The sequence below is a fragment of the Ictalurus punctatus genome, chromosome 26, assembly GCF_001660625.3.
Source record: "Ictalurus punctatus breed USDA103 chromosome 26, Coco_2.0, whole genome shotgun sequence".
NCBI classification, from domain to species: domain Eukaryota; kingdom Metazoa; phylum Chordata; class Actinopteri; order Siluriformes; family Ictaluridae; genus Ictalurus; species Ictalurus punctatus.
Window position 1 is genome coordinate 460,380 of NC_030441.2, and position 24,621 is coordinate 485,000.

General features: G+C 46.8%; 4 protein-coding genes across 12 annotated transcripts in view; 3 read left to right on the top strand and 1 right to left on the bottom strand.

The window, feature by feature from the left end:
- The window catches only part of palb2 (partner and localizer of BRCA2), a 16,673-nt gene extending 6,801 nt beyond the window's left edge, over positions 1 to 9,872 (top strand). For 4 of the 9 annotated variants that reach the window (XM_053676394.1, XM_053676396.1, XM_053676397.1 and 1 more), the window contains 13 exons: positions 479 to 691; positions 2,291 to 2,343; positions 2,946 to 3,005; positions 3,205 to 3,358; positions 3,631 to 4,707; positions 5,065 to 7,454; positions 7,558 to 7,713; positions 7,924 to 8,006; positions 8,244 to 8,408; positions 8,495 to 8,611; positions 8,869 to 8,959; positions 9,227 to 9,372; positions 9,463 to 9,872. In XM_053676394.1, coding sequence (XP_053532369.1) covers positions 2,305 to 2,343; positions 2,946 to 3,005; positions 3,205 to 3,358; positions 3,631 to 4,707; positions 5,065 to 7,454; positions 7,558 to 7,713; positions 7,924 to 8,006; positions 8,244 to 8,408; positions 8,495 to 8,611; positions 8,869 to 8,959; positions 9,227 to 9,372; positions 9,463 to 9,673 — 4,689 coding nt within the window. In that variant the 5' untranslated portion in view covers positions 479 to 691; positions 2,291 to 2,304 and the 3' untranslated portion in view covers positions 9,674 to 9,872. Of the gene's footprint in view, positions 1 to 478; positions 692 to 1,822; positions 2,146 to 2,290; positions 2,344 to 2,945; positions 3,006 to 3,204; positions 3,359 to 3,630; positions 4,708 to 5,064; positions 7,455 to 7,557; positions 7,714 to 7,923; positions 8,007 to 8,243; positions 8,409 to 8,494; positions 8,612 to 8,868; positions 8,960 to 9,226; positions 9,373 to 9,462 lie in introns of those variants that run through there. The other 5 variants (XM_053676399.1, XM_053676401.1, XM_017457453.3 and 2 more) reach the window with 4 other exon arrangements.
- Positions 9,873 to 11,161: 1,289 nt separating this feature from the next.
- ndufab1a (NADH:ubiquinone oxidoreductase subunit AB1a) lies at positions 11,162 to 13,423 on the top strand. Its single transcript, XM_017457469.3, has 5 exons — positions 11,162 to 11,373; positions 12,519 to 12,635; positions 12,715 to 12,802; positions 12,995 to 13,102; positions 13,205 to 13,423. The coding sequence occupies exons 1-4, from the start codon at positions 11,209 to 11,211 to the stop codon at positions 13,084 to 13,086; spliced, it is 462 nt and encodes a 153-aa protein (XP_017312958.1). The 5' UTR covers positions 11,162 to 11,208; the 3' UTR covers positions 13,087 to 13,102; positions 13,205 to 13,423.
- Positions 13,424 to 13,562: 139 nt separating this feature from the next.
- Positions 13,563 to 23,619, top strand: si:ch211-14k19.8 (mucin-5AC). Its single transcript, XM_017457454.3, has 10 exons — positions 13,563 to 15,005; positions 16,282 to 18,612; positions 18,779 to 18,849; positions 19,015 to 19,073; positions 19,271 to 19,428; positions 21,649 to 21,808; positions 22,182 to 22,373; positions 22,590 to 22,811; positions 23,072 to 23,225; positions 23,343 to 23,619. Exons 1-10 carry the CDS (start codon positions 14,963 to 14,965, stop codon positions 23,415 to 23,417), a joined length of 3,465 nt encoding a protein of 1,154 aa, XP_017312943.2. The 5' UTR covers positions 13,563 to 14,962; the 3' UTR covers positions 23,418 to 23,619.
- A 577-nt stretch (positions 23,620 to 24,196) lies between these two features.
- cacng3a (calcium channel, voltage-dependent, gamma subunit 3a) overlaps positions 24,197 to 24,621 on the bottom strand; it is a 3,726-nt gene continuing 3,301 nt past the window's right edge. Inside the window, exon 4 of the mRNA XM_017457200.3 lies at positions 24,197 to 24,621. This exon is cut by the window's right edge and continues 466 nt beyond it. Coding sequence (XP_017312689.1) covers positions 24,540 to 24,621 — 82 coding nt within the window. The 3' untranslated portion in view covers positions 24,197 to 24,539.

Here is a 24,621-nt window from a genome sequence, read left to right on the forward strand (position 1 = left end):
AAAAGTTGATTTTCCTACAACAGCACGTCCAAATGTATTTTATTCCTCTTATACCGCATCCATTTGTTAAAAATGACACTATTTTAAATTTATTTTTTTTTAAAAACAACATAGCAAACTTTTTAAAAATCCCTTTATGGTTACATTTAATGTGGTGTAACGTCTGTAAAACAAACGAGTTCCTGTTATCACTTACATCGCTTCATTCTCCCTTGAAGTTCATAATAAAAAAATAAATACACAAACGCAGTGTAGAGTAGTTCCTTTGTCCTGACACATTCCCCCCCCCCCCCCCCCCCCCAAGAAAATAGGATATTGATCTAGAGTTAATTTTTCTACCCTGTTTGAGACTTATTAACAAGGGATAAATTCGGTGTGCTAGAAAACTTCAGGAACATCTTCACCGTCTGACGCGTGTGTGGTGAATTCGAATATTTATGAGGACCTGTAATATGTGTGTGTGTGTGTGTGTGTAAAGGTTGAGCAGAATGGAAAGCAGAATGTTGTTTAATCCCCCGGGATTACGGTTCAGATGAGACGTCCTCTCGTACCCTCGCTCGCCATAACAACAAGTGTCCCTGTGTCATGACGTGAAAACAGATTGTACCCTCACATCCTCCACAAATGTCACCATGATCCAGTGTCCTGTGTGTTCAGAGCGCTTTTTGGAAAAGACACTGTCAACTCATAAGTAAGAGGTTGTTTGTTTTTTTAACAGTTTGATTAAATTTAAAGGAAGGGAATTCATTATTACAAATGTTATTAATCTAGATCTAGTCTAGGTCAAATAATTACAGGACTATTTCTGCTGCAAGATACATAAACTCTGTATTCTATGTTTTTAAAGGCAAATCTTACCCCTAGTTCAAACTCTAAAGGCAAAAATGTCAATTTACACAGCATTGAAAAAAAATAACTTTATTTAATGCGTAAATTTCTCAAATATATTTATGATATTCATATTCAAATACTTTTCCATCTTCCAAGCTCCATGGAATTATGCCTTGTTATTTGAATTATAGTTCAAAATAGACTCTTTTTTCCAGGTGAGCGTGTGATAATTTAGTTATGACGCTCAACCTGCGTCTAGCGTCCCTTCCTCAATCATTTCCACAGCTTCATAGCTCTGGGGCATCATTTCAGAATTAAACTATACATTCCAAACATGTCTGAGCGGATCGGATTCGTTTTCTATAAGAAGGACACTGTACAGTTTTAATTCTGCATTAAACTGCTTTATTAAGCCATGCAGTTCAACAGTTACCAGTGTCAATTGTTCATTAAAACATGTTTTCTTCGGAAATGTAATCTGAATTAGAAAGGAAATTCACCTATGGTGTGCATGTTTTTCTATGATAGTTTATGTGTATGATTTACATTGTCTACTAATGAGGACATGCTATTACTGAAGAAAAAGGTTTTGATTGATATTATTTAATTGGTTATTTTAACCAAATAACTGCAAACAGATAAAGTATAAAGGAAAAGACTTTAAGAAATTAAGAAAATTTCCCCTCATGCCTCAGGGATATATCATAGTTATTACTGTTGTTGTTATTATTATTTGCCTTTTCAGTTATTAATTTTTTGGCACAAAATGGCGTTCATACCTTACAGTAATAAACCGGATCACTACATCAGACATCATGCATCGAGCATGATAACTTCCATGACATTCCAGAATTTAACCTTCATAAGGCATGAGATATATATATATACACACACATATAGATATAAAAATATATTTGTTATAAAAGAGCTGTTTATCGAAGTGTTAAACTAGTAAAGGAGGGAAATGAACTCTGTTAGCAACAGTGTTCCGCACATCTCAACATCGATTACTTTTGCCTGCCATCTCCAGTCGCGGGAAATTTGTCATGGCTGCCCGTGAAGACGTTAATCGAGTTCACAGATTTACAACATTGTTCTTAACTGAATTATAACTGACATTTTTATCCAACGTGTCATGATTCCACTTAAGTAGAACAACTTTTTTCCAGCCAGGTTTTTGCCTGGTTTTCTTTCTCGTTACGCTTTACAAGCTGTCGTTAGCTGTTAGCTTGTAAAATAAAGGTTGTTTTTAGTGCCTCAGCGTGGTCGAGTCCTGAATAGCGCCGTGTTCCCTTCGTAAGTGCGCTACATAGGGTATGTAGTAGTGACTGTGTTTAAGGGCGCTATGTAGGGCACTAGATGTCCAACAGGGAGTTAATTTGGGACGTTGCTCAGAAGGAACGCCATATCATTTACACTTTTAATTTTCTTACATTCTTAAACTTTATGTCCATTACAGGAGAAATAGTCAGAATGTCGGAGGAAAATCTCACGAGCCAAGATAAAGAAGAAGTAAGTGTTTTAAAATTTCCCCCTTTTTTTTTTATTTGCTTGAAGATTCTGACACGAGTCAGAATGAGTCGGTTCTTTGAGTCGGCTCTTTTGGCTGACTTCTGAGAGTCGACTCAGAATTAATGACTGTAGAGTAAGATTTCATGAAACAGTGTCCGCAATAATTAGGCAAAGATTTATACGTTTGATGTGTAAATAGTAAAAACAACGCCAACTTTGTACGATTTAGAGAAAGAACAAATACCGGAGCTGAAAGAATCGGCTCCTGTTGTTGATCTGAGCCAAATGATCTGACTCGCTAGGTGTTTACATGCAGCCTAATAACACGACCATTACATTATATACATTTCTAAGAAAATATATAAAAAAAACCTTTATTTATAAAATATATATTTGAAAAAACACCACATGTAGAAATCCTTATGAGCAAAGTCCCTCGGTATAAATATTTAATATGACTTGTGGTTTGGGGTGACTGATTGGTATACAGAATAAAAAGTACATTACTGAAAGGTAATATTAAGGTAAATGTCCTGATCAGTGTGTTATATACAGACGTACTGACTCCTTATTTATTATTTATTTATGATATTTTCTTACAGCTGAAGAGGCGACTGGAGCTGCTGCAGAGAGAGTACGAGAGGACAGCACAGAGATTACAGGTACGTGTGGATCTGTATCGCATAAACATAAAACCTCACCATTGTCCAGTCTTAACTCTTAGCTCATTTAAACTCTTTTTATTAATAGAAGACTGAAGGAAATTCAACTCGTATAATGATGTGTAACTTGTAAAAGGATTCCGTTGTGTTCTTGACGATGTTATGAGTGTAACGTTTTACTGTTGTGTTTGTGTGTTAGCGTGCTGAGTGGAGGGAGGCGGTCCGTAAGAATGTCCAGAACACGATCACGGAGCAGAACCGGCTGCTGCACATCAACACGTCAGCCATGTTGGAACAGAGCTCTTCTTCTTCCCCGGAGCCGCTTTCTAACCCGAATGTTCCTTCAGACATGAGTAAGTGTGCTCAGATAAACCTAATGAATCATTATAGAGAAGATGTCTCTCTCTCTCTCTCTCTCTCTCTCTCTCTCACACACACACACACACACAATACATATTAGATGTTCTGAAAGAGAGAATTTGATTTCATCCTTGGACATGAACAGCTTTGGATCTGTGTTAATAAAATCCAAGCGGTTTGTTTACATAAATATACAGTATAATATGCTAATTTATATAACAGATATGTTAATTTAGCTACTTGTGTGTGTGGTTTCCCCTCTCAGCAAAGGTTCGCTTCCATCTTCCTGACTCCTCCCCGTTTTCCACCCTGACGCGTAAACAAAGCCCGTCTCGGACTCACCGTCTCCGTTCCAAGCGCAGCCGTCTGCGTCTGCAGGGCAGGGGGAGAGAGTCTGATACCGAAGAGAGTCAAGAAAAGACAGGAGAGGGAACGGAGGAGAGGTGGAGGGAAGAGCAAGGAGAGATGGAGAGCGAGTGTGAGCGTACTGGCGAGGAGAAGGAGAAGGACGTGGAGAGAGGACGGAAGGAAGAGGAAAAGAAAGAGGAGAATAGAGAGAAGACAGAAATGTTGAAGGACGGATTGAAGAAAAATGAAGAAAAATTGACACCTTCTTCAATTCTTCAATCAGCAGCAGAGAACTCCTCTGTCGATCAGTCGCATCTAACGAAGCTGTTAGAAGTTAACGATCCTCCTGCTGACCAATCAGCTCTCAGAAATTCCCCATCCGCCTCCTACCGCTCCGACTCCAGCGATCGTCCCAACCCATCCAGTGAAGCACGGAGTCCGTCCTGCTCTGGGATCGCTAATGATGCGGAGAAAAGTCCAGGAAGCGCTGATTTTTTAACTTCCTGCACCTTAATCGAAGGTTTGCCGTTTCCTGTCGAGTATTACGTTCGTACCACCAGGCGAATGGCGTCGGCTCGTGCCTCAGTGGATCTGAACGCTGTACTCCAGAGCCAGCTCTCAAACGGGCGGGGCAGACGAAGGTCGAGCAGAGGTCGCGTTACCTCACGACCTTCGTCTGAGAAACCTCCTGAAAGAAGCGGATGTAGAAAACGAGGTCCGAGAGGACGTCGAGGTCGCGGGAGAGCACGCGAGACCAATTCATCCGGTCAGTCCGAGTCCCTCCTCCGATCTCCGTCTTCCCTTCCACAGGAGGAATCCGAGCCGATCCCGTCGCCCAAACCGAGCTCAGACCCTGCTCCGGATCCTCAGCTTCACCTCGGCCGTGAGCTCTCGGCAGATTCCCGAGCGTATCCGATTTTCAGGAAGAGGCGTGGACGGGCTGGCGTGTCTCGTTCTCAAATCCCCGCAAGCGTTCACGGTAACTTCTTTCTAAGTCAGTAAGGATGGACGATACGACCACAACATCATATCACCACACCTGAAGACATTTCTACCATACACAACACGTATCACGCCTTATATGTTGTTTTGATGAGAAACGTCCAGAAAAATGGACATTGTTTTTTTAAAAGCTAAAAACGCAATGTTAATGCCTAATATAATGAATTATTGCATTCTAAAATGGAGGACGAAAAAAAAATCTGTAAACAGTTTAAGGATACACAACGAACTTATTTGCGGAATTAACGATAAAAATCTTGTAGTGAAAAATAAAGCGTCTGTGCGTCCTGACTGTGTACGTGTTGCTAATGTCCGTGTACACGAGTGTTCACGTGTGCTTTATTTCCAGATTCCTCACATCTTCTGCCTTCGTTAACGTCTCTCACTCAAGCTCTGAGAAGAATGAAGGAGTTCCCAAACCGCGGCGGTCTGCGAAGCGTCTCGGACATGCAGGATTTCCACCTTCCGGACGACGAGTTTGGCCAGCTGAAACTGGAGCGGCTTCGCTCGTCCTCGAACGCAGAGCTGTTGGCGTACAGCGCCTGCTGCAGAAAGAACGGGAGTGTGAACATTTCTGAAGGTGGACAGGTAGAAAATGAGAGCGTTGTTCTGGACCCTTGTTTAGAAAGTAGTCTTCCTTTAATGTTTACCGAGCCACGGCGGGCGGAGACGGGGAACGCCGACCAATCAGAACGCGAGATCGCGAGCCAAACCCTCGATAATCCGCAAGAATCTGATGATCTTTTGCGCAGATCTTTCGCAACCCGAGCAGAAGTGCACCACGACAGAGGAGATGAAAAGCACACACAGCAAATCGAGCCGAATGATCCTCATACACTCACAGCTAGCAGGAGTTTCATGCTAAATCTTAGCGTGTCCTTGACCTCACACACCCAGACTGATCACAAAACTTCTCTCATCTCATTGGGTGCGACCCCTAACGTGTTCATCGCATCGCCTTCCTCAGAGCTCACGCCTTTTCCCTTATCTTCTGATCAGGATGTTGCTTCAGGACAATCCCAGGCTGAAGGGAATAAGGGAACACCGGAAAACGAAAACGTTTCGGGAAGCCCTAAAGTGCAGATACAGGGGTGTGATGCCTGTGAGCATTCTTACAGCAGGAGTTATAGTTCTGACCGTTCTACAACCAACCACGTCTTGATATCCGCTGAAGTGGAGATACAAGGTTCTAATGTTTCTGATGAAAAAGGAGTGACGCAGGTGAACAGCAGCACACGTGAAAACAACGCAGAGGTTCCCAAACTGACAAACCAGGTGCTGATGTGCTCCGAAACGGAGAGCCAGCATCATATCACTTATGCTCTTTCCCACAATAACCCCCTTCTTTCCAAAAATAACCCCCTTCTTTCCCAAAATAACCCCCTTCTTTCCCAAAATGGCCCCGCTCGTTCTCAAAATGACCCCCCTCTTTCCCAAAATGGCCCCCCTTGTCCCCAAAATGGCACCCCTCTTTCCAAAAATGACCCCCCTCTTTCTCAAAATGACCCCCCTCTTTCCAAAAATGACCTTCTTTCCCAAAATGACCCCCGTCTTTCCCAAAATGACCTCCATCTTTCTCAAAATGACCCCCCTCTTTCCCAAAATGACCTCTTTTTCCCCCAAAATAGCCCCCCTCTTTCCCAAAATGACCCCCCTCTTTCCCAAAATGACCCCCCTTGTGCCCAAAATGGCCCCCCTCTTTCCCAGAATGGCCCCCCTCTTTCCCAGAATGGCCCCCCTCTTTCCCAGAATGGCCCCCCTCTTTCCCAAAATGGCCCCCCTCTTTCCCAAAATGGCCCCCCTCTTTCCCACAATGACCCCCCTCTTTCCCACAATGACCCCCCTCTTTCCCACAATGACCCCCCTCTTTCTCAAAATTGCCCCCCTCTTTCCCAGAATGACCTCTTTTTTTCCCAAAATGACCCCCCTCTTTCCCAGAATGGCCCCCCTCTTACCCAAAATGGCCCCCCTCTTTCTCAAAATGACCCCCCTCTTTCTCAAAATGATCTCCAGCTTTCTCAAAATGGCCCCCCTCTTTCCCAAAATGACCCCCCTCTTTCCCAGAATGGCCCCCCTCTTTCCCAGAATGGCCCCCCTTGTGCCCAAAATGGCCCCCCTCTTTCTCAAAATGACCCCCCTCTTTCTCAAAATGATCTCCATCTTTCTCAAAATGGCCCCCCTCTTTCCCAGAATGGCCCCCCTTGTGCCCAAAATGGCCCCCCTCTTTCCCAGAATTACCCCCCTCTTTCCCAGAATGGCCCCCCTTGTGCCCAAAATGGCCCCCCTCGTGCCCAAAATGGCCCCCCTCTTTCCCAAAATGGCCCCCCTCTTTCCCAGAATGACCCCCCTTGCGCCCAAAATGGCCCCCCTCTTTCCCAGAATGGCCTCCCTCTTTCTCAGAATGACCCCCCTTGTGCCCAAAATGGCCCCCCTCTTTCTCAGAACGAGCCCGCTCAGAAAACGAGGACTCCAGACTCTGATGAACCTTACACTATCTCTGAACTGGATTTTCATTCCCAAACACCAATGAGAGAAACGTCACCCCGTGTAGAGGAGAACAACATGTTAAACAGCCAGACATCTGCACTTCCTGTTGTCTCAGCCAATCAGAGGGAAGATAGCGAGGCTACTTTATCTTTCAGTTTAGTTAAACCCAGTCAAACACACACTCGAGGTTCTCTGAGTCAACACGTGGAACTCCCTTCCTGTGGGTCTCTCCGGAGAACTCATACGCTGAAGGTAGTGATGTCTTTTTCCTAGCAGTTGAAGGTTAAAGGAAACTCCACCGTTTATTATTTTCCTGGACCCTGCCCTGAGCGTGTGTATTTGTCGCCCTCTTCAGGCGCTGGACGGAGGGTGCGTGCTGGATGTGTGTTTGGTGCGCTGGCTGTCTGATGACTGGTGTGTGTGTGTGGCCGGAGAGTGGAGTGTGTGTGTTTGGAAGCAGAAAGCTGGAGTCCAGCAGTGGAGTCTTCTGTACACCTGGACCTTTACACAAGTAAACACACACACACTTTCTTTTGAGCTGTAATGTCAGTATCTGTGGTCATTTGTCTCTTAAACTAGAAGTCGCTGCGTGGTTATGGTTTGATGTTTTGAATATACTTCTGTTTTGGGTCACTGAGTTACTGATTTAAATAATAAACTATTTGTATTTGCATATAAAGCGACGTTTTGTTCTCTGATCTCTGAATGTGTTTGTGTGCAGTCCGTGATCTCTCTTCAGGGGATTCCTGACTCTTCTGCTCTGCTGTGTGTGTGTTTGGGGAGGCTGGAGATCACAGAGACGAGGTAACACACACACACACACACACACACACACACACTTTTACTGATAATTAAATTAAGGTTGAGAGTAAATATTTGTTAATAAATTAATACACTGAAATCACAGGCTTAAATTTCACGGTTAGTTTGTGCTTACTGGATATATATATATATAAATATATATATATATAATATGTATGTATGAGAGTATATACAACATACACTTCTGAATTGTTTGACATTGTGTGTGTGTGTGTGTAGGATACTGTCCTGCCCCAGTACGGATGGTGAGTTCTCCCAGGCTGAGCTGTATAAAGGTTTACCTCTGCAGGCGGTACTCACTGTCTCCGAGCGCAGGGTGGCGTGTTGCTCCGCCTCGGGAGCTCAGCAGAACGTCCAGGTGTTTACACTTACTCAGGATGGCAGGTAATGCTCTCTCCCTCACACACACACACACACACACACACACACACACACACACACACACACATACACCTGTTTCCTCTTTGCAGGATCGCAGAAACTCTGCCCCTAGTCTCCACTTATCAAAGCATTCAGACCCTGGTGGCGGTGGAGAGGCAGAAAGACGCTCTGATTGGCTGGACCGAACACAAGAGTCTCCTCATATGGTGAGAAAATCCGCTTCCACTTCCAGTCCCGAACCCGAGCTGATCACATCGCTCCATACGTTCTGTGGTTAAAACTTCAGTAATGGAATATATTCTATAGGTTATCTAACAGAATAATCGAGTGATTGGATAAGAACATTTAAAATCATCCAAAATCCAAATGATACAAGTACTATCAATAAAAATAAATACAACGACTAATTTACCAAAAAAAAATAAGAGTCGTTTATGCCTTTATTTTCTCCTGTAAACCTCAGGAACATGAAATCAGGCCAGCTTCTTCAGACGATTCACCTGGCGCCGGAGAGTGTTTCCACGGCAACCTGTCTGAGAGGATACTCCTACAGGGTAGGGGTGTAGAACCCCAATTACACATATTAAACGAAGATCGAAACATTCAGATTATCCGATCTCAGGTGTCTTTATCACGGCACATTGTCACACCTTTACTGAGATATGAACTGGAGAGATGTAGCTGAGGAACTGTCAGAACTGGTTTAGGCCACGCCCACTGGATTGTGTAACACGCACACTACAGAATTATACAGTTTTTGATCAGCAGCAACACTGCTCATATTTTAATTTTTAGCCTCTCTCTCTCTGTCTCTCTCTCAGGGTGCGCTGTGTGTGTTACTGCAGCAGGTGAGCGCGTGCCACGACGAAGCCGGTTCCACGCTTTTCACTCTGATCGCCACGAATCCACTCACAGGAGAATATCTCAGTCTGCGCTCCATCGCCACCCCAGCAGCTCCCACAGAGCGGTAACATCAGCGCTGTATTCACATCAGTGTGAAGTTTTGGAACGTTTTGTTAATTCTGAATGTAAAAAACCGCTCTCTCTCCTCTCCCAGGTTGATCGACAGTGATGTGTGTGAATCTGCACTCGTGGGCGTGTTCCAGTCAGGTCTGGCTATCTGGAACCTCGCAGGGGGCGTGGCCTGCGCGTATGTAAGTGAGCCTGCAGGAGTGTGCCGCCTGGCGCGATGGGCGGGGCCAAACACGCTCCTCACCGGATACCTCAACGGGGACGTTAATATTTATCAGAGAACAGAACGGAGTTAAAGGAGTCTTAATGTTTAAGAAAAAATCAATGATTATAATTAAAAAGTTTATAACTTGAGACAAGATTTGTGTCATGCACACAACACACACACACGTGTGATACACACGTGATACACACACGTTATTATATGTTCTCTATCAGTATGACTGTGAGGTTTAAATTTGACTTGTGAAATAAAATACTACTTTTAGAGACACATTAGTCTGGTCAGCGTGGAATGTCTTTCAAAAAAATGTTTATTTCATTGTGTCAGGGTTTTCTGCACTTACCATAAAAACTCGTGGAGGAAGAAAACAAACCGACAATTGTTTTTATTTATTTGTTTATTTATTTATTTATTATGAATGATATCATTAATTTATATGTATTTTTTAAGACCGTAATCTGAATTAATCACAGTTAATGGCTACTGATCGACTGATTGGAGCAGGTTTAGTTAGTGGCTCTCCTTAAAGAAGGGAGAAGTGCTGGGGTGGGAGATGTCCTTCTGCTTGTATTTCTCCTGGTACATTCGACTCCTTTGGCCCTCCTGGTCTTTCTCAGCCTGCACACAGCCGCTTGGTGTTCCTGACACGCCTCCCTGAGACGTGTTTTTTCCCATGTTCGTCCAGCAGCTGGTTCTCCTGGACGGTTCTCGTCTCTGTCCTTAGCCAGTTCAGCCTGTTTCTGTGCCGGCTTCTTTCACCAGGCGGTCCTGCTGCAGCTCGGCCTCGCTCAGCTGCTCCGCCGATACCTGTGCTGCTCGTCACGCAGTTCCAGCTTCCTCAGAGTCTCTCCTTTTCTCGTCCTTCTCCTGTGTGAGTTGCGGTTGCTCCAGGATGCTCATGTCCAACGCCAGATCCTCCTGCTGTTCCAGTGCCAGACGCAGGGAGGTGTCTAGCTGTCTGCGCCGGCTCTCCTGATTCTCCCAGACGCATCATCTCCCTCTGATCTCACAGTAACTGGAGCTCTTCATCTTTCAGCTGTTTACCCTGCAGTCTCAGAGTGTGTGGTTTCTGCTTCATCCGTCCGAGCTTCTTCCACAGGCTTTTGGCTGCTTTATTATTATTATTATTATTATTATTATTATTATTATTTTTACTAACCACCAGATGGCGCTGTTTTCGACACTCCGAGCTTCGAACCTTTTCCCGGAACAGGAAAGCATCAGTGCTTTATGAGGCTTTATTTCCCATCCCTACTGAACCGTTATGTAAGTGTCAGGTTTAATATGTTTTTCTGCATCTTTAATCATTTATATGATCTACATTATTACATAAACGTGTAGTAGATTATAGATATATATATATATATATATATATATATATATATATATATATATATATATATATATATATATATATATATATATTATTTATATATTAGTTGGTATGTGTAGTAAAAATTATTATAGGACTTATGGAGTCTCTGTCACTCTCCAGCTCGGTAGGTGGCGGTAAAGCACCACAAGTCGCGCTGCAACCCGCAATAAAAACACCACAGAAGAAGAAACAAGGAGGTCGTGTTGCATTGTGGGAAGTTTAGCGGGTGAAAGATGGCGGCGCGCGTCCTCTCCCGGTGTGTCCGGACACTGAGCCGCGGCGCGGCGGTGTTTAATCGGTGTGATGTCTCCGCGGCGGCGGCGGCGGCGGCGCTCTCGCTCAGCCGTGACCGAGTCTTCTCTCACCTGGCGGCGGGACACAAGCCGCAGCTCGCGCAGGTCAGTGTGTGTTTCTCTCCCGGTGACCGACACGCAGTGACCTCCGCGCGCTCAGCGTTCACTGTCGGTGCACTATAAACAACACACACACTCACACACACTCACACACACACACTCACACACACACACTCTCACACACTCTCACACACACCTCATAACACTCTCATAACCTTCTCTAACTCTCACATTAACCACATAATCCTGTAATGCGGCCTGATAACTAACAACATGGCAGTGCTAGCTTTCAGTCTGTACACACGCGCGCACACGCGCGCACACACGTTTCTAGCTCACTGTTATTCTCTTTACCTTCATAACACTTCAGCTCCTCAGCTTTAAAAGCTTTATTTGATCTCTTTAATCTGTCTTCATTCTCTGATGAAGTATGTTTATATTTTTTGTCACTGCTCATGGTTTTTATATTTATATTCATAATCTGTATATCAGACATGTTTAAGACGTGTTCGTGAATCCCAGCAGTCTCTTTAGCACGTCACGTGTTGCTGGTGAGAGAGACGTCCGGCCGAGTTCACGTGAAGAATCGATGAGTTATGTGCAGAATGAAACACTGGTGTTGTGCCGTTGCAGGAAAATAATCAACATCGAGGAGGCGTGATGAAGCGGCGTCCCCGTTCTCACGCCGCGGCGTCCCCGTTCTCACGCCGCAGCGTTCCGTAACGCTGGTGAAGAAGTCCTCGGGTACGTCGTAGCGGCTGTAAACTCTCCAGCCTCTCTGTTCTGTCTGTAGTGTAGGTAATAAGACAGACAGGTGGAGTTGCTATGGAAGGAGTCTCCAGTGTCAGCGTTTAATAAATGTTTAATAACTCGTTCTAACGCCGGAAGCTGTTGTTAACTCAGTGTGTTGTTTCGTTCGAGGTTAATATCCTCGTACGTCCTTATAAACGGTGTTTTCATCCGAGTTGTTCGAGTTCTACACGTTATCGGTGTAAATAAATCTGGACATCCGTTACCGCGCTGTAAATAAGCGACGGGGGGACGCTGACCCGGATCTCGCGCGTCTGCTGGAACTGCGTTTATCGGGGAAAACCCACACCGATAGTTCAATCTAACGCTGCGCACCGTTATCCCACGCCTCGTGTCGACGTCTTCACCTCCAGCTGTACTAACCCCTCCTCTTCCATCAGACTCCCGCTGGGACGCAGTGGCGGCGGTACGGCGACCTTCCACCTCTAACCCTCGAATCGATCAGAGACCGCGTCCTCTACGTCCTCAAACTGTACGACAAGATCGACCCAGAGCAGGTAAACAGAGTCCTTCAGTTCAGACGTGTTCTGTGCTAGTACACGACTTACCGTGTGGCTCGCCGTGTTTCCCCGTCAGCTGCAGGTCACGTCTCACTTCATGAAGGATCTGGGCCTGGACAGTCTCGACCAGGTGGAGATCATCATGGCCATGGAGGACGAGTTCGGTTCGTATGAGGATTGTTCCCTCGTTTTTAATTGACAGCACAGCGATGCTGAGTTCTGGACTCTGATTGGTTCAGAAGGAGTTGATAGTCTGATCGTAACGCTTTTATTTATATATATATTATATATATATATATAACCTTCTCGCTTCACTCCGCTAATAAATAAACGCTCCCCTCTTCCTCTGTCCGCAGGTTTTGAGATTCCCGACGCGGAAGCGGAGAAGCTCATGACTCCTGATGAAATTGTTCAGTACATCGCAGATAAGAAGGACGTCTACGAATGACCCCTCATCGTCCGCTGTAACTCCGCCGCTAGTCCCGCTATAAACGTGTAACTCTTTATATTTCCACTTCCGCTGTAATGACGTGTTGGGGTGTTTTTTTTTTGTTGGTACTTTTCAGGTACAGAGTTGTGCGTGGGGCGACGCCCGCGGTCTCTTCACGCACCGCCGTGAAACGTGTCGTTTTTTTCTCCAGCTGTAAAAGTCACTCCTGCTCTGGACTGTAGTCGGGAGTGGCGGCGTCTCCCGGACCTGCCGCAGGACGTTTTGGATTCCATTTGTCGTTTTATTCGAATACAAACATGTCACATAAACATAAATAAAGTCTTTACATCCCTGATTTAGATTCCGGAGCATTCCTCGCTCGTCTTTATTCAGCTCTTGCTTCAGTTCAGAAACGAAGACGACGACCGGAAAACGTGCGGTCTGGAAATAAAAACGAATCGCGCGGATAAACGCTTGTGAACGTAGCCTCGTTTTTTATTTATTGTTCTTGAGCCAAAATACTGTTATTAAAACCCCGACACCCCGCACAGGACAGATGGGTTCATTAACGATCAGCAGCTGCAGCGTTTATTCGTTTAAAATGAAGGGTGCCAATATTTATTCTGCACCCCGCTGAATTTCAAGCACACGGTCACACGGGTACACCCCTGACGGCGCTTCTTCTCCTTCTCTGGTCACGATGATGGGTTATTTAACAAAAAAACAGCCAGGAGGTATAATCCTGTGTATCGATTGGTCTTGTGGGGAAAAATCTGATGAAACCGAAGATTGGAGTCTGATCTTGCGTACACACTCTACTGCTCTCTGCAGTCTAATTTAATGTCCGTGTTCAACACGGTGAAGGTCGAGTTTAACGGAAGCTACGTGTTTCCTCTGAACAGTGTCCGGAGTGAACGTGTGTAAAACACTCCCTCCCTCCCTCTGTGTGTGTGTGTGTGTGTGTGTGTGTGCGCGTGTGTGGGGCTTCAGGCGTTTCCATGTGTGTGTTTGGAGACAGCGCTCAGACTGAAACTTTAAGTATCTGTGTATAAAAATGGAAATGAAAAAGCATTGTGTGGGGATCGGTATTCGCTCTGATCACGTGAAAAAAATTCATCGTGTAGAAATGACGTGAAACTAAAATCGTGTGAAAATGTGTGTGTGTGTGGGGGGGAAAAAACAGCATGGGTAAATAATCAATCCTGTAATAAGTGCATGAATATAACTTAATCTTTTGTTTAAAAAAAATAATAAAAAAATAATAATAATAAAAGATGAACACGTGACAATAAATGAACGGGGTTAGAAAATAGAAATCGTGACAAAAAAATCTCACGTGAAAATAAACTGAGGGGAAAAATCAACGGACTGTAGAGATCACAATAAATATCACAATAAATACATGTCACGTGTGAAAACATTGTGAATGCAAGTGTAGTGTATAGAGCACACGTGATCATGAGTGAATCGTAAGAAGAAACTGTTTACGTGTGTAAAAAAACAACACCCCACGTGACTTTTCAGTGAGAACTCAGACACTGGGGTTCTGCGGGAACGAGACGCGTCTTTATGAGACGGGGACGGTTTCCGGTGTCTCGCACGCGCTCCCTGCAGCGAGGCGCTTTAATTGCAGTCAGATGGAGGCGCGCGCGAAGCGTTCGAGCTTGCAGGGCGCGCGCCTCAGCGTTCGACAGGCTCTCGTGTCGTGCTCGCGCAGTGTGTGAGTGTGTGAGAGAGAGTGTGAGGGGAACAGAACCGCAGCGCTTCACTAAAACTTTCAGTAAAATAACAGTAATAATAAGTCGGTGATATTAAAGTGTCTGAGAGAAACCGCGGGGGTTTATGGGACCGGGTCGACGCTCGCGCGCTGCGGGGGAATGTTTCCTGTCACACAATGCGACTTCTCCTCTTTTCTCTGCTGTTTACTTTCACAACAGGTAAGCACACTCGTTTCTCTCACACACACACACACACACACACACACATCTAACACACACGCAACGCCACTCACACTGAATAAAACATTACACCTAAACAATCTTCTCAGTGTTATGCTTTTATTTACCCTGTACTGAACTTACTATTATTATTACTATTATTATTATTACTATTATTATTATTATTATTATTATTATTATTATTATCATCATTTAAAGATGGATAACATTCGATAAACACAGAAATGATGATCTGCTATTAAGTCGTGTAAGGAATGACACACGTCAGGACGCGTCCCAAACCGCTCTGTTCACTTCCTCTACGGCGTTCCCGGACACTTCCCGCTGATCTAGTTTTAAATCCGTTAACGATCCGTCGTACGTTTTCTTTTTTTTCCCTTCTTCTCATTAATAACGTTATCACTTACGCTGCCTTTGAAGTCTCTGTTGAAGTGATTCATAACGATACAAATGAAAGCTGTAGCGACGTTACAGAGAACCTGCAAAAAAATCCCCACGAACCAAACAGAACCCCTGCGGCAGCTCCTCGTCCTCGTCCTCGTCCGTCTGTGGAACGCCGTTACTAATCGCTGACACTGGAGACTCCTTCCTTAGCAGCGATTAACGCAAAGCTCTTTAAAAAAAATCCCTAGCTTTCGATTACGCAGCGGGTCCCGGCGTGTTACTATGGAAACGTTAAAGATATATATATATATATATATATTAGTAGCTAGTCTTTTTACTACATTTCGAAATGATTGGATTAGTGGATGTTGGTGTTGATTCAGTGCGAAGCAGACGGATGAAATCCATCATATTTGCTTTAGCGATTAGCCTCGTATCGTCGTATACCAGCACGTCGTTCGTTTATTACATTTAAATCAGTGTGTTTATTGGTTCTTAGCCTGCGCTAATCGTCTCTTTTCAACATGGAAAACATTGTTTTTTCTGAAATTCTTATTACACCGATGACTCGCGGTTCCGACAGCTTTCTGTGTGAAACAGTTTTCATCTTGAAATGATCCGAATCTGAATCTGATTCCGAATCTGAATCCGAATCCGAATCCGAATCTGAATCTGAATCTGTCGAGAGGGCTGTAAAGTTCACAAAAAGTGTGAAATTATCGAATGTTTCAAAGCAAAACAGTCTCAAAAGTTACAGCCTTGATTTCTGAAACCGTCAGGGTTGAAATTCTCTGCCCTTGAAATGGTGTGTGTGTGTGTGTGTGCGTGTGTGTGTGTGTGTGTGTGTGTGTGTGTGTGATTTGTTTCCCAGGATTTAACCCGTCAGAGGAGGATCCCGCTCCACCTCCAGTTCAGTACACGGGCACCGGCGTGGACTTTGCGTCTCCCTCTCGGGACGGTGCGACCGGCGTGACCCGCCGCGCGGACGTTCTGAGGTTCAGGAGCACGCACGCGCTCCAGACTGCGAGTGCACATCAGGGTGGAGAGTACGATAAGACCGGACTCAGTGTTGTTCCACAGGAAAGCACACACAATGGACAGGAAAAAGCTGGAGCCGTGACCTCCGACCTCGCCCACACCGCTCCGCCCTCGCTCTCCGCTTCCAAACTCTCGTTTCCCAAAAAAGAACCAGGCTCGAGTGTCTCCAGCGCCGCGTCACGATGGCTTTCTGTGAACACGGCAGAGAACACGCTTCCAGAAAATGTCCCACGTGCGCCTACGGTCAGTCGAACTCATGTAACTACTCCGTTAAATAAAGCTTCATGCACCGAGACTTCACTCGAGACTTCTGAATCGCACGTGACCGACGGACGTGACGCGTCGGTGACGTCATCATCGTACGCGGCGGACGAGGGAAGCGAGATGTCCGGGACTAATGGCGTTTCTCGTCCTAACCGTATAAACCAAAACGACCCGGTTACTGATGAATCAAATTTTCTAAGCGAGTCGGTGTCCGAGTTCAAGAGCGTCGCACGCACGGGTTCGTCAGCGACCGCGGACACGGACGCGTCGGAGACCGAGACACGCTTACCCCCATCGACTCGTATTAACCAAAACACTTCCAATCATACGCTCTCGCCGCTTTTCGCCGATTCGAGCAGCGTGACTGACGCTCCCGGAGCTTCACTTTCACGTCAGATCGACACGTCAGCGCTTTCGGACACGTCTAATCGTCTAGACGCTTCTACTACTACTGCTCCTAGGGACGAGAAGATGCCGGAGCGTTACGCGTACACTCCAAACACCGACTCCACACCGACCGAGTCCGATGCTACACCGGCTTCACACACCGTCCACCGTGAACACGCTCCAGTCCCCGAGCACGCTACTGACCCACGGACGAACGGCACCGACGCGCAGCGCACGCCTTCCGAAAAGCTTCGCACGTGGTCGGGTTCGCCTTCGAGTTCCGTTACGTCGACCGGACCGGACTTCGGCTCGTATTCAGCAGACGCACTCGCTCGGGACGATCCCGTCGACTCTACCACCGGCTTCCTTCTGTCCGTTCTCACGGGCCAGGGGAACGGTCCTACGACCGCGGATCTCGAGGATCCGATCACAACGCCGTACGACACGACGGACGGTGACGCGGACATAGAAGCGAACACCATGACATCAGATTCGAATAATCCTTCTCACGTGACGACTCGTAGCACGAGACCGACGCCGGTCACACACCACACTTCGTCGACTTCCAGGGACGATCCCGCGACAGCTACGCCTCCGAATCCTGCTGTCACACCGCCGTCGCACACACTCGACATGGCTACACCACCGTCGCACACACTCGACACTGTTACACCGCCATCGCACACACTCGACGCCGTTACACCGCCGTCGCACACGCTCGACACGGTCACACCGCCGTCGCACACACTCGACACTGTTACACCGCCGTCACACACACTCGACGCCGTTACACCGCCGTCGCACACACTCGACACTGTTACACCGCCGTCGCACACGCTCGACACTGTTACACCGCCGTCGCACACACTCGACACTGTTACACCGCCGTCGCACACACTCGACATGGCTACACCGCCGTCACACACACTCGACACGGTCACACCGCCGTCGCACACACTTGACACGGTCACACCGCCGTCGCACACACTCCCCGCTGTTACACCGCCGTCGCACACACTCGACACTGTTACACCGCCGTCGCACACACTTGACGCCATTACACCGCCGTCGCACACACTTGACACGGTCACACCGCCGTCGCACACACTTGACGCCATTACACCGCCGTCGCACACACTCGACGCCGTTACACCGCCATCACACACACTCGACACCGCTACACCGCCGTCGCACACACTCCACACCGTTCCCACCAGTACACCGTCGGCAAACCCAATGAGTCGAAGTTTAACAACGTCCCGAATCCCAAACCGTCTCGCTACAAGCGGAAACACACCGATCGTCCAGCAACCCAAAACAACAACAACAACAACAACAACAACAACACAGCAAGTGCACACAAACACTCGCTCTCAGCCTGGAACATACACGCCTTTAACACCCGTGATCACTCCAACAACTCCACGCCGCACGCTCGCTCCGAAAAACCACAAAGATTGGTCACACAAGGGGCGGGTCTTCATCATGGAGGACCAACCAGCAATCACCAACGGTACGTAATCGCACGAGTGCGCGCCATCTCGCACCGTTCACACCGGCAGGAATAAAACACTTCCACGATGCACATCGCAGGTGCTGTAGGAAACTCATCGATAAAATATATTCGTGTGTGTGTGTGTGTGTGTGTGTGTGTGTGTGTGTGTGTGTGTGTGTTTTAGAGGAAACGTTCGAAGTGCTGTTGCAGGTGATCCTGGAGGAGAACTCACCCCCGGACGCAGGACTTGTGGAGGTACTGGGTTCCACGGTGATGTGATGATGTGGTGGTGGTGTTGTAGTTAATAAACTGTTATTATTATTATTATTATTCTTATTATTATTAAAAACCAGGAATCCCGCGTGTTTATCAGGATTTATTGCTAATAGACGTTGTGTATTGTTAATCTTCGGTACGCAGGTGGAGCCTTTTTTACAAAATGTCGCAGGGTACCGAAGCCAGCATGTGACCTGGCGCAGGTGAGGAATGTGGTTCTTTTACCTGTAAGGATTTTTCATTGCTGATGCTTACAGATGTTCGATTTTTCACCTTAAATCTCTTAAGCAGTCAATCATCATCAATACTGACGTTTTAATACACACGCAGATGAATAAATCCACTTCTGTGATTATTATTATTATTATTATTATTATTATTATTTTTCATCGGCATTCAGTGGTCCAGTTCTGCAGTCCGTGGTGATGTTCAGGACAGCGGAGGCGGTCTCCTGGCTCGGGAGGGCGGAGTCTCTCTTGCAGGAGGCGGGGCTGAGACCACTTCCTGCAGGAGGGATTTTTGTGAGCGGCGTCCGGGTGAAAAACATCACAGTGGGAGGTCAGAATAACACACACACACACACACACACACACACACACACACACACACAATAATGGTTCCAGATATATGTACAATCAATTCCGAGGCACATCGAAGATGTTCTGGTATCTCAAAACCTTTCCTTTAAATGTGTACACTCTCTCTCTCTCTCTCTCTCTCTCTCTCTCTCTCTGAGGATTGTGGGTAAGGGGCGAGAGTGCAGGTGGTTAGAGCACGTCTCTGAGTGTTTCTAGTTTTTTTCACATACTTTCCTTTCTGTTTTCTTCTTTAGTCTGTTGTTCTAAAGTAAGAGTTTTAGTGAGTTAACAGTGTGAGCCGACTATTGTTGGCAAAACTCGCTCCAAAATGGAGCTAAATGGAGATTTCTCCCGCCTGACCCTGAGACGTGATGAACAGATGAGATGTTTTGAGTGTGGTGAACATGGCCATGTCAGACAGACGTGTCCGAGCAGACAGGAGAGCAGACAGGTGGAGACACCGAAGGACCCAGCGTGTACCGAGCAGCCGAGCGTGTCTACAGCTCGCGCAGTGCCGGTGACGAGTCCTACCGAGCAACTCGAAGCAGGAACTCCCACTAACCAACCCGAGACAGGTGTCACACCCAACACTGACAACACTGCTGAAACCCCAACGGGCCACGGCGCTGATCCAGTTCCACAACGTAACCCCAGCGTTAAAGGAAAAAAAACTGCAAAAAAGCAAGAACCTCCTCCCCCACAGCCCCTGTCCCCGTCTCAGACAGACCCTACCGGGAGTGAGGAGCACTCACAGCCTCTGTCCCCGTCTCAGACAGACCCTACCGGGGGTGAGGAGCACTCACAGCCTCTATCCCCGTCTCAGACAGACCCTACCGGGGGTGAGGAGCACTCACAGCCCCTGTCCCCGTCTCAGACAGACCCTACCGGGGGTGAGGAGCACTCACAGCCCCTGTCCCCGTCTCAGACAGACCCTACCGGGGGTGAGGAGCACTCACAGCCCCTGTCCCCGTCTCAGACAGACCCTACCGGGGGTGAGGAGCACTCACAGCCCCTGTCCCCGTCTCAGACAGACCCTGCCGGGGGTGAGGAGCACTCACAGCCTCTGTCCCCGTCTCAGACAGACCCTACCCGGAGTGAGGAGCACTCACAGCCTCTGTCCCCGTCTCAGACAGACCCTACCGGGAGTGAGGAGCACTCACAGCCCCTGTCCCCGTCTCAGACAGACCCTACCCGGAGTGAGGAGCACTCACAGCCTCTGTCCCCGTCTCAGACAGACCCTACCGGGAGTGAGGAGCACTCACAGCCTCTGTCCCCGTCTCAGACAGACCCTACCGGGGGTGAGGAGCACTCACAGCCCCTGTCCCCGTCTCAGACAGACCCTACCGGGGGTGAGGAGTTTTTAAAATCTGGGCTCAGCATAGAATGCAGCGGAAAGATCATTCTGAACGTCTGAACGAACCACTTTTCTTTAACACCCGGCTCCCTGAACAAACTGAGTCTAGAAGCGAGATTACTGCTTTCATCTCAGCAGGAGTAGCCAAGGCGGGAGACCTTATTGACCAGGAAAAGCGAGAGTGGATACAAGTACACCAACTTTCCAGAGAGATTGGGGGCAGGTCAGAGAGGATTGTGGGGAATGTGGTGAGGACTTTGAAGGCTTTGTTCCCCACACCCCTACTGACGTTCATAAACAACTACATGACCGGAGATCCCGACCAAACGTCCTTTCCAGAGTTGTACATAACTCCCAGCGAAGCTCCAGACGACGATGGCGCAGGCCAACTTCTCTCCTACACAGGACTTAAAAACGTCCCCTTTTCAATGACAACAAAGGACCAATTGTACAACTTCTGCATAAAAAACGAACTTTCAAGAGAGCTCAAAGGACGGACAGACACTAAGTAGAGAACACAGATTTCCACGCCTCCGTCTCAGTCCCCTACGTGGAGGGTGCTCTACCAAAGCGATCTGGAGACCTACAGGGGCGAGTTCTTCACTCCGCGATGCCGACCAAGACCTTCCTGTTTAAGTGTAACCTCACGGACTCTCCCCTCTGCAGGTTCTGTGGACTACCAGACACTGTGTTCCACTGCTTCTGCGACTGCCACAGACTGGACCCTCTTTTCAATACACCGGACAGAATCTTTTTTCTTTTTCTTTTTGAATGAGTGATTATTTCTGTTTTCCCGAAATAATTCCTCTGTCTCTTTCTGTCTCTCTCTCTCTCCCTGTCTTTTAGGCCCGCCCAGTGATACGTGTTCTTGGTTGTTTTCTTGTCCGTCCGACTTCTACTGCGTCTCTCTCTCGGGGAACGTCACCTGTAGATCCATGTGCCACTCCGAGTACTGCAAGAACCATGGTATCTGCGTCCATCACGCTGCACAGCCCCCGGTCTGCCAGTGAGTGTGTAATGCCAATGCTAACAAGGACCGTTAACAGTTATGAAGTGGTGTAAGCAGTCGCTCCGGGACTCCAAACTCACATCGGGTCTCCAAACCACCAGGGGGCGGCCCGTAAGAACGCAGGATTTAAAATAGAACAAAAATTTCCAGCACCGCTAAATAAAAGAGCCTAAAAATTGTGATCTTTTACAAAAATATACATTTTCTATATTAATGGGGCCCCCTTGTGGTGCTTACTGGTACTGCTTTATTGAGATCATTATGTAGAACATCTACAGTCCTGATGTTAATGAACGCACCGTCTTACCATAGATCAAGATTAAATGTCAGATTTTTTTTTTTTTTTTTTGTGTGTGTGTGTGTACTGTAGGTGTCCTGTGGGTGAGGATTTTTGGTTCATGGGTCAGCGCTGTGACCTGCGTATGACCCGACAGAGACTGGCCGGTGTGTGTTTCGGTGTTTTGGCCTCCATAGCAGCTGTGATGGCGCTCCTGGCTTATCTAGCTGTGCAGCGTTTTAAGAAAAAGCTCATTCAGGCAAAAGCAGAGCAGACAAAGAGCAGGTAACACACACACACACACACACACACACACACATTACAACAACTACACCGAGCATATGAGGTATTATTCTTGTCGTGCTGCTGTTATTGGAAAGTGTGAGCAGGAAATCAAAACAAACCAGAGGGACGGAGTGGAGCGTACACTCTGTCTCACACACACACACACACACACACACACACAGGGCTGAACTGAAAAATATTTTTGTGTGTGTGAAGTTACCGCAGGTTCAACCACTTCGATGAGCTCTCATCTCGTTTTTGGAGAAGATCCTGGCCCGGATCGGAGGACTCGCTGGATAACACCGCGTTCAGCCGCTCTGACGAGTTACTGCACATGAGAGCGCTGGACCGCGCCTGCTGTTACCACGACGACACACTCTCCATCGCCTCTACCTACCCGGATAGCGTCACGCGCCTCAATACGGTGTATCCTCACAGGTTCAGAGTGCATGGAGTTTATACTTTATACATACAGCAACATACAATGGGCCTCTATATTTATTAGCGCTTGTTTGTTGCAGTTCCCATGTTCGACCACTAGGTGTTGTAGCGCAGTAATAACTCTATGGAGATTAAACGGAGTGGTGAACACGCTGCAGTATGAATGCATAGGAAAAAAATCATTGGTCGCTCAAATATTGTGAATGAGGAATTTCTGAAGTATTAACGTTTGTTTGTTTGTTTGTTTGTTTTGTTAGCTCCCAGTATCATTGGGACATGAGCACGTGCAGCCTAGCGGACGGCGTGATCGATTCAGGAAAGGCGAGCGACCTGTCCGTGTGCAGCTGGCCGATCGAACCCATCCAGTGGACGCCTTTCCCTTTACTACAGCAACTCAGAAATACAAACACAGTAAGACACACACACACACACACACACACACACACACACACACACACACACACGCATTTTCAAATACACATGCCGTTATTTAAAACAAATTTGAATGACCTGCGTTGCTGCTCTCAGGTGAAACCCTCTCGTCCTCGGTCGTACTGCGAGGGCATGGAGCTGGTGGGTGTGGAGAAGAGCCGGACGGCGTAGCGAGGGATCAGCGAGGGTCATCACACACACACTCACACACACTCACACTCACACTCAGGACTCGGATGATGTATTTACTTGAAATTGTAGAAACGGAGTGTGTAACACAACGCGGTTTATTTCGGGAGACGCTCTTCTCTTTCGCTGTGAAAGATTATTGTGCTGTTTTTCATATCATTTGAATTAAACGTTACTCTTTATAGACTGTGTGTGTGTGTGTGTGTGTGTGTGTGTGTGTGTGTGTGTGTGTACTCTAAGTATGAACATGGATAAAGTCGAATGTTTCTCACGCAGGCTCTCACTTTTTATACCTGTGAGGAAAACACACACCTTTTTATTTACTGGAGACAGTAGAGGTCTTTACAAATGAATATTCCTCAGTGTTTCTCTCTCTCTCTCTCACACACACACACACACACACACACACACACACACAGGAGAAATGTATATGTTAATATATAAATTAATCCCAAAATGAATTATAACCAATCAGTACACACCGTTTCTTTCTTTCTCGCTCTTTCTTTTCTTTCTTTTTCTTTTTCTTTCTTTCCTTTCTTTTTCTTTTCTCTTTCTTTCTTTCCTTTCTTTTCTCTCTTTCTTTCCTTCTTTCCTTTCTTTTCTTTCTTCTCTTTCTTTTCTCCCTTTCTTCTCTTTCTTTCTCTCTCTTTTCTCTCTTTCTCTTTCTTTCTCTTTCTTTCTTTCTTTCTTTCTTTCTTTCTTTCCTTCTTTCTTTCTTTCCTTCTTTCTTTCTTTCTTTCTTTCCTCTCTTTCTCACTTTCTCTCTCTCTCTCCCCCTCTCTTCTCTCTCTTTTCTCTCTCTCTCTCTCTCTCTCTCTCTCTCTCTCTCTCTCTCTCTCTCTCTCTCTCTCTCCCTCTCTCGGGAGAAACACATTTGTTTGATGCTCGCTATCAGCAGTGTTTGATTCTCGGTGTGTGCGCGCGACACGCTTTAACCCCGCAGCGGTTAACGGACTGTACCGGAGCCGCTGTTGGAGTGTGAGCGCGCGAGGCGGAGCTGCGCGGTGTAGGTGTGAATGCGTGTGCTTTTATTGAAGCTTTAATAGAATACATGTGATGAATTGATTCAGATTCAGATTCAGATGATCGGGTTGAATAGTTTCACACCGGTGTGGTTCTCCGCGTGGCGGCGCTGCTGCTGCTGCTCAGAAGCGGGAGCGCGCACTTTTTCTTCGGCGTGAGC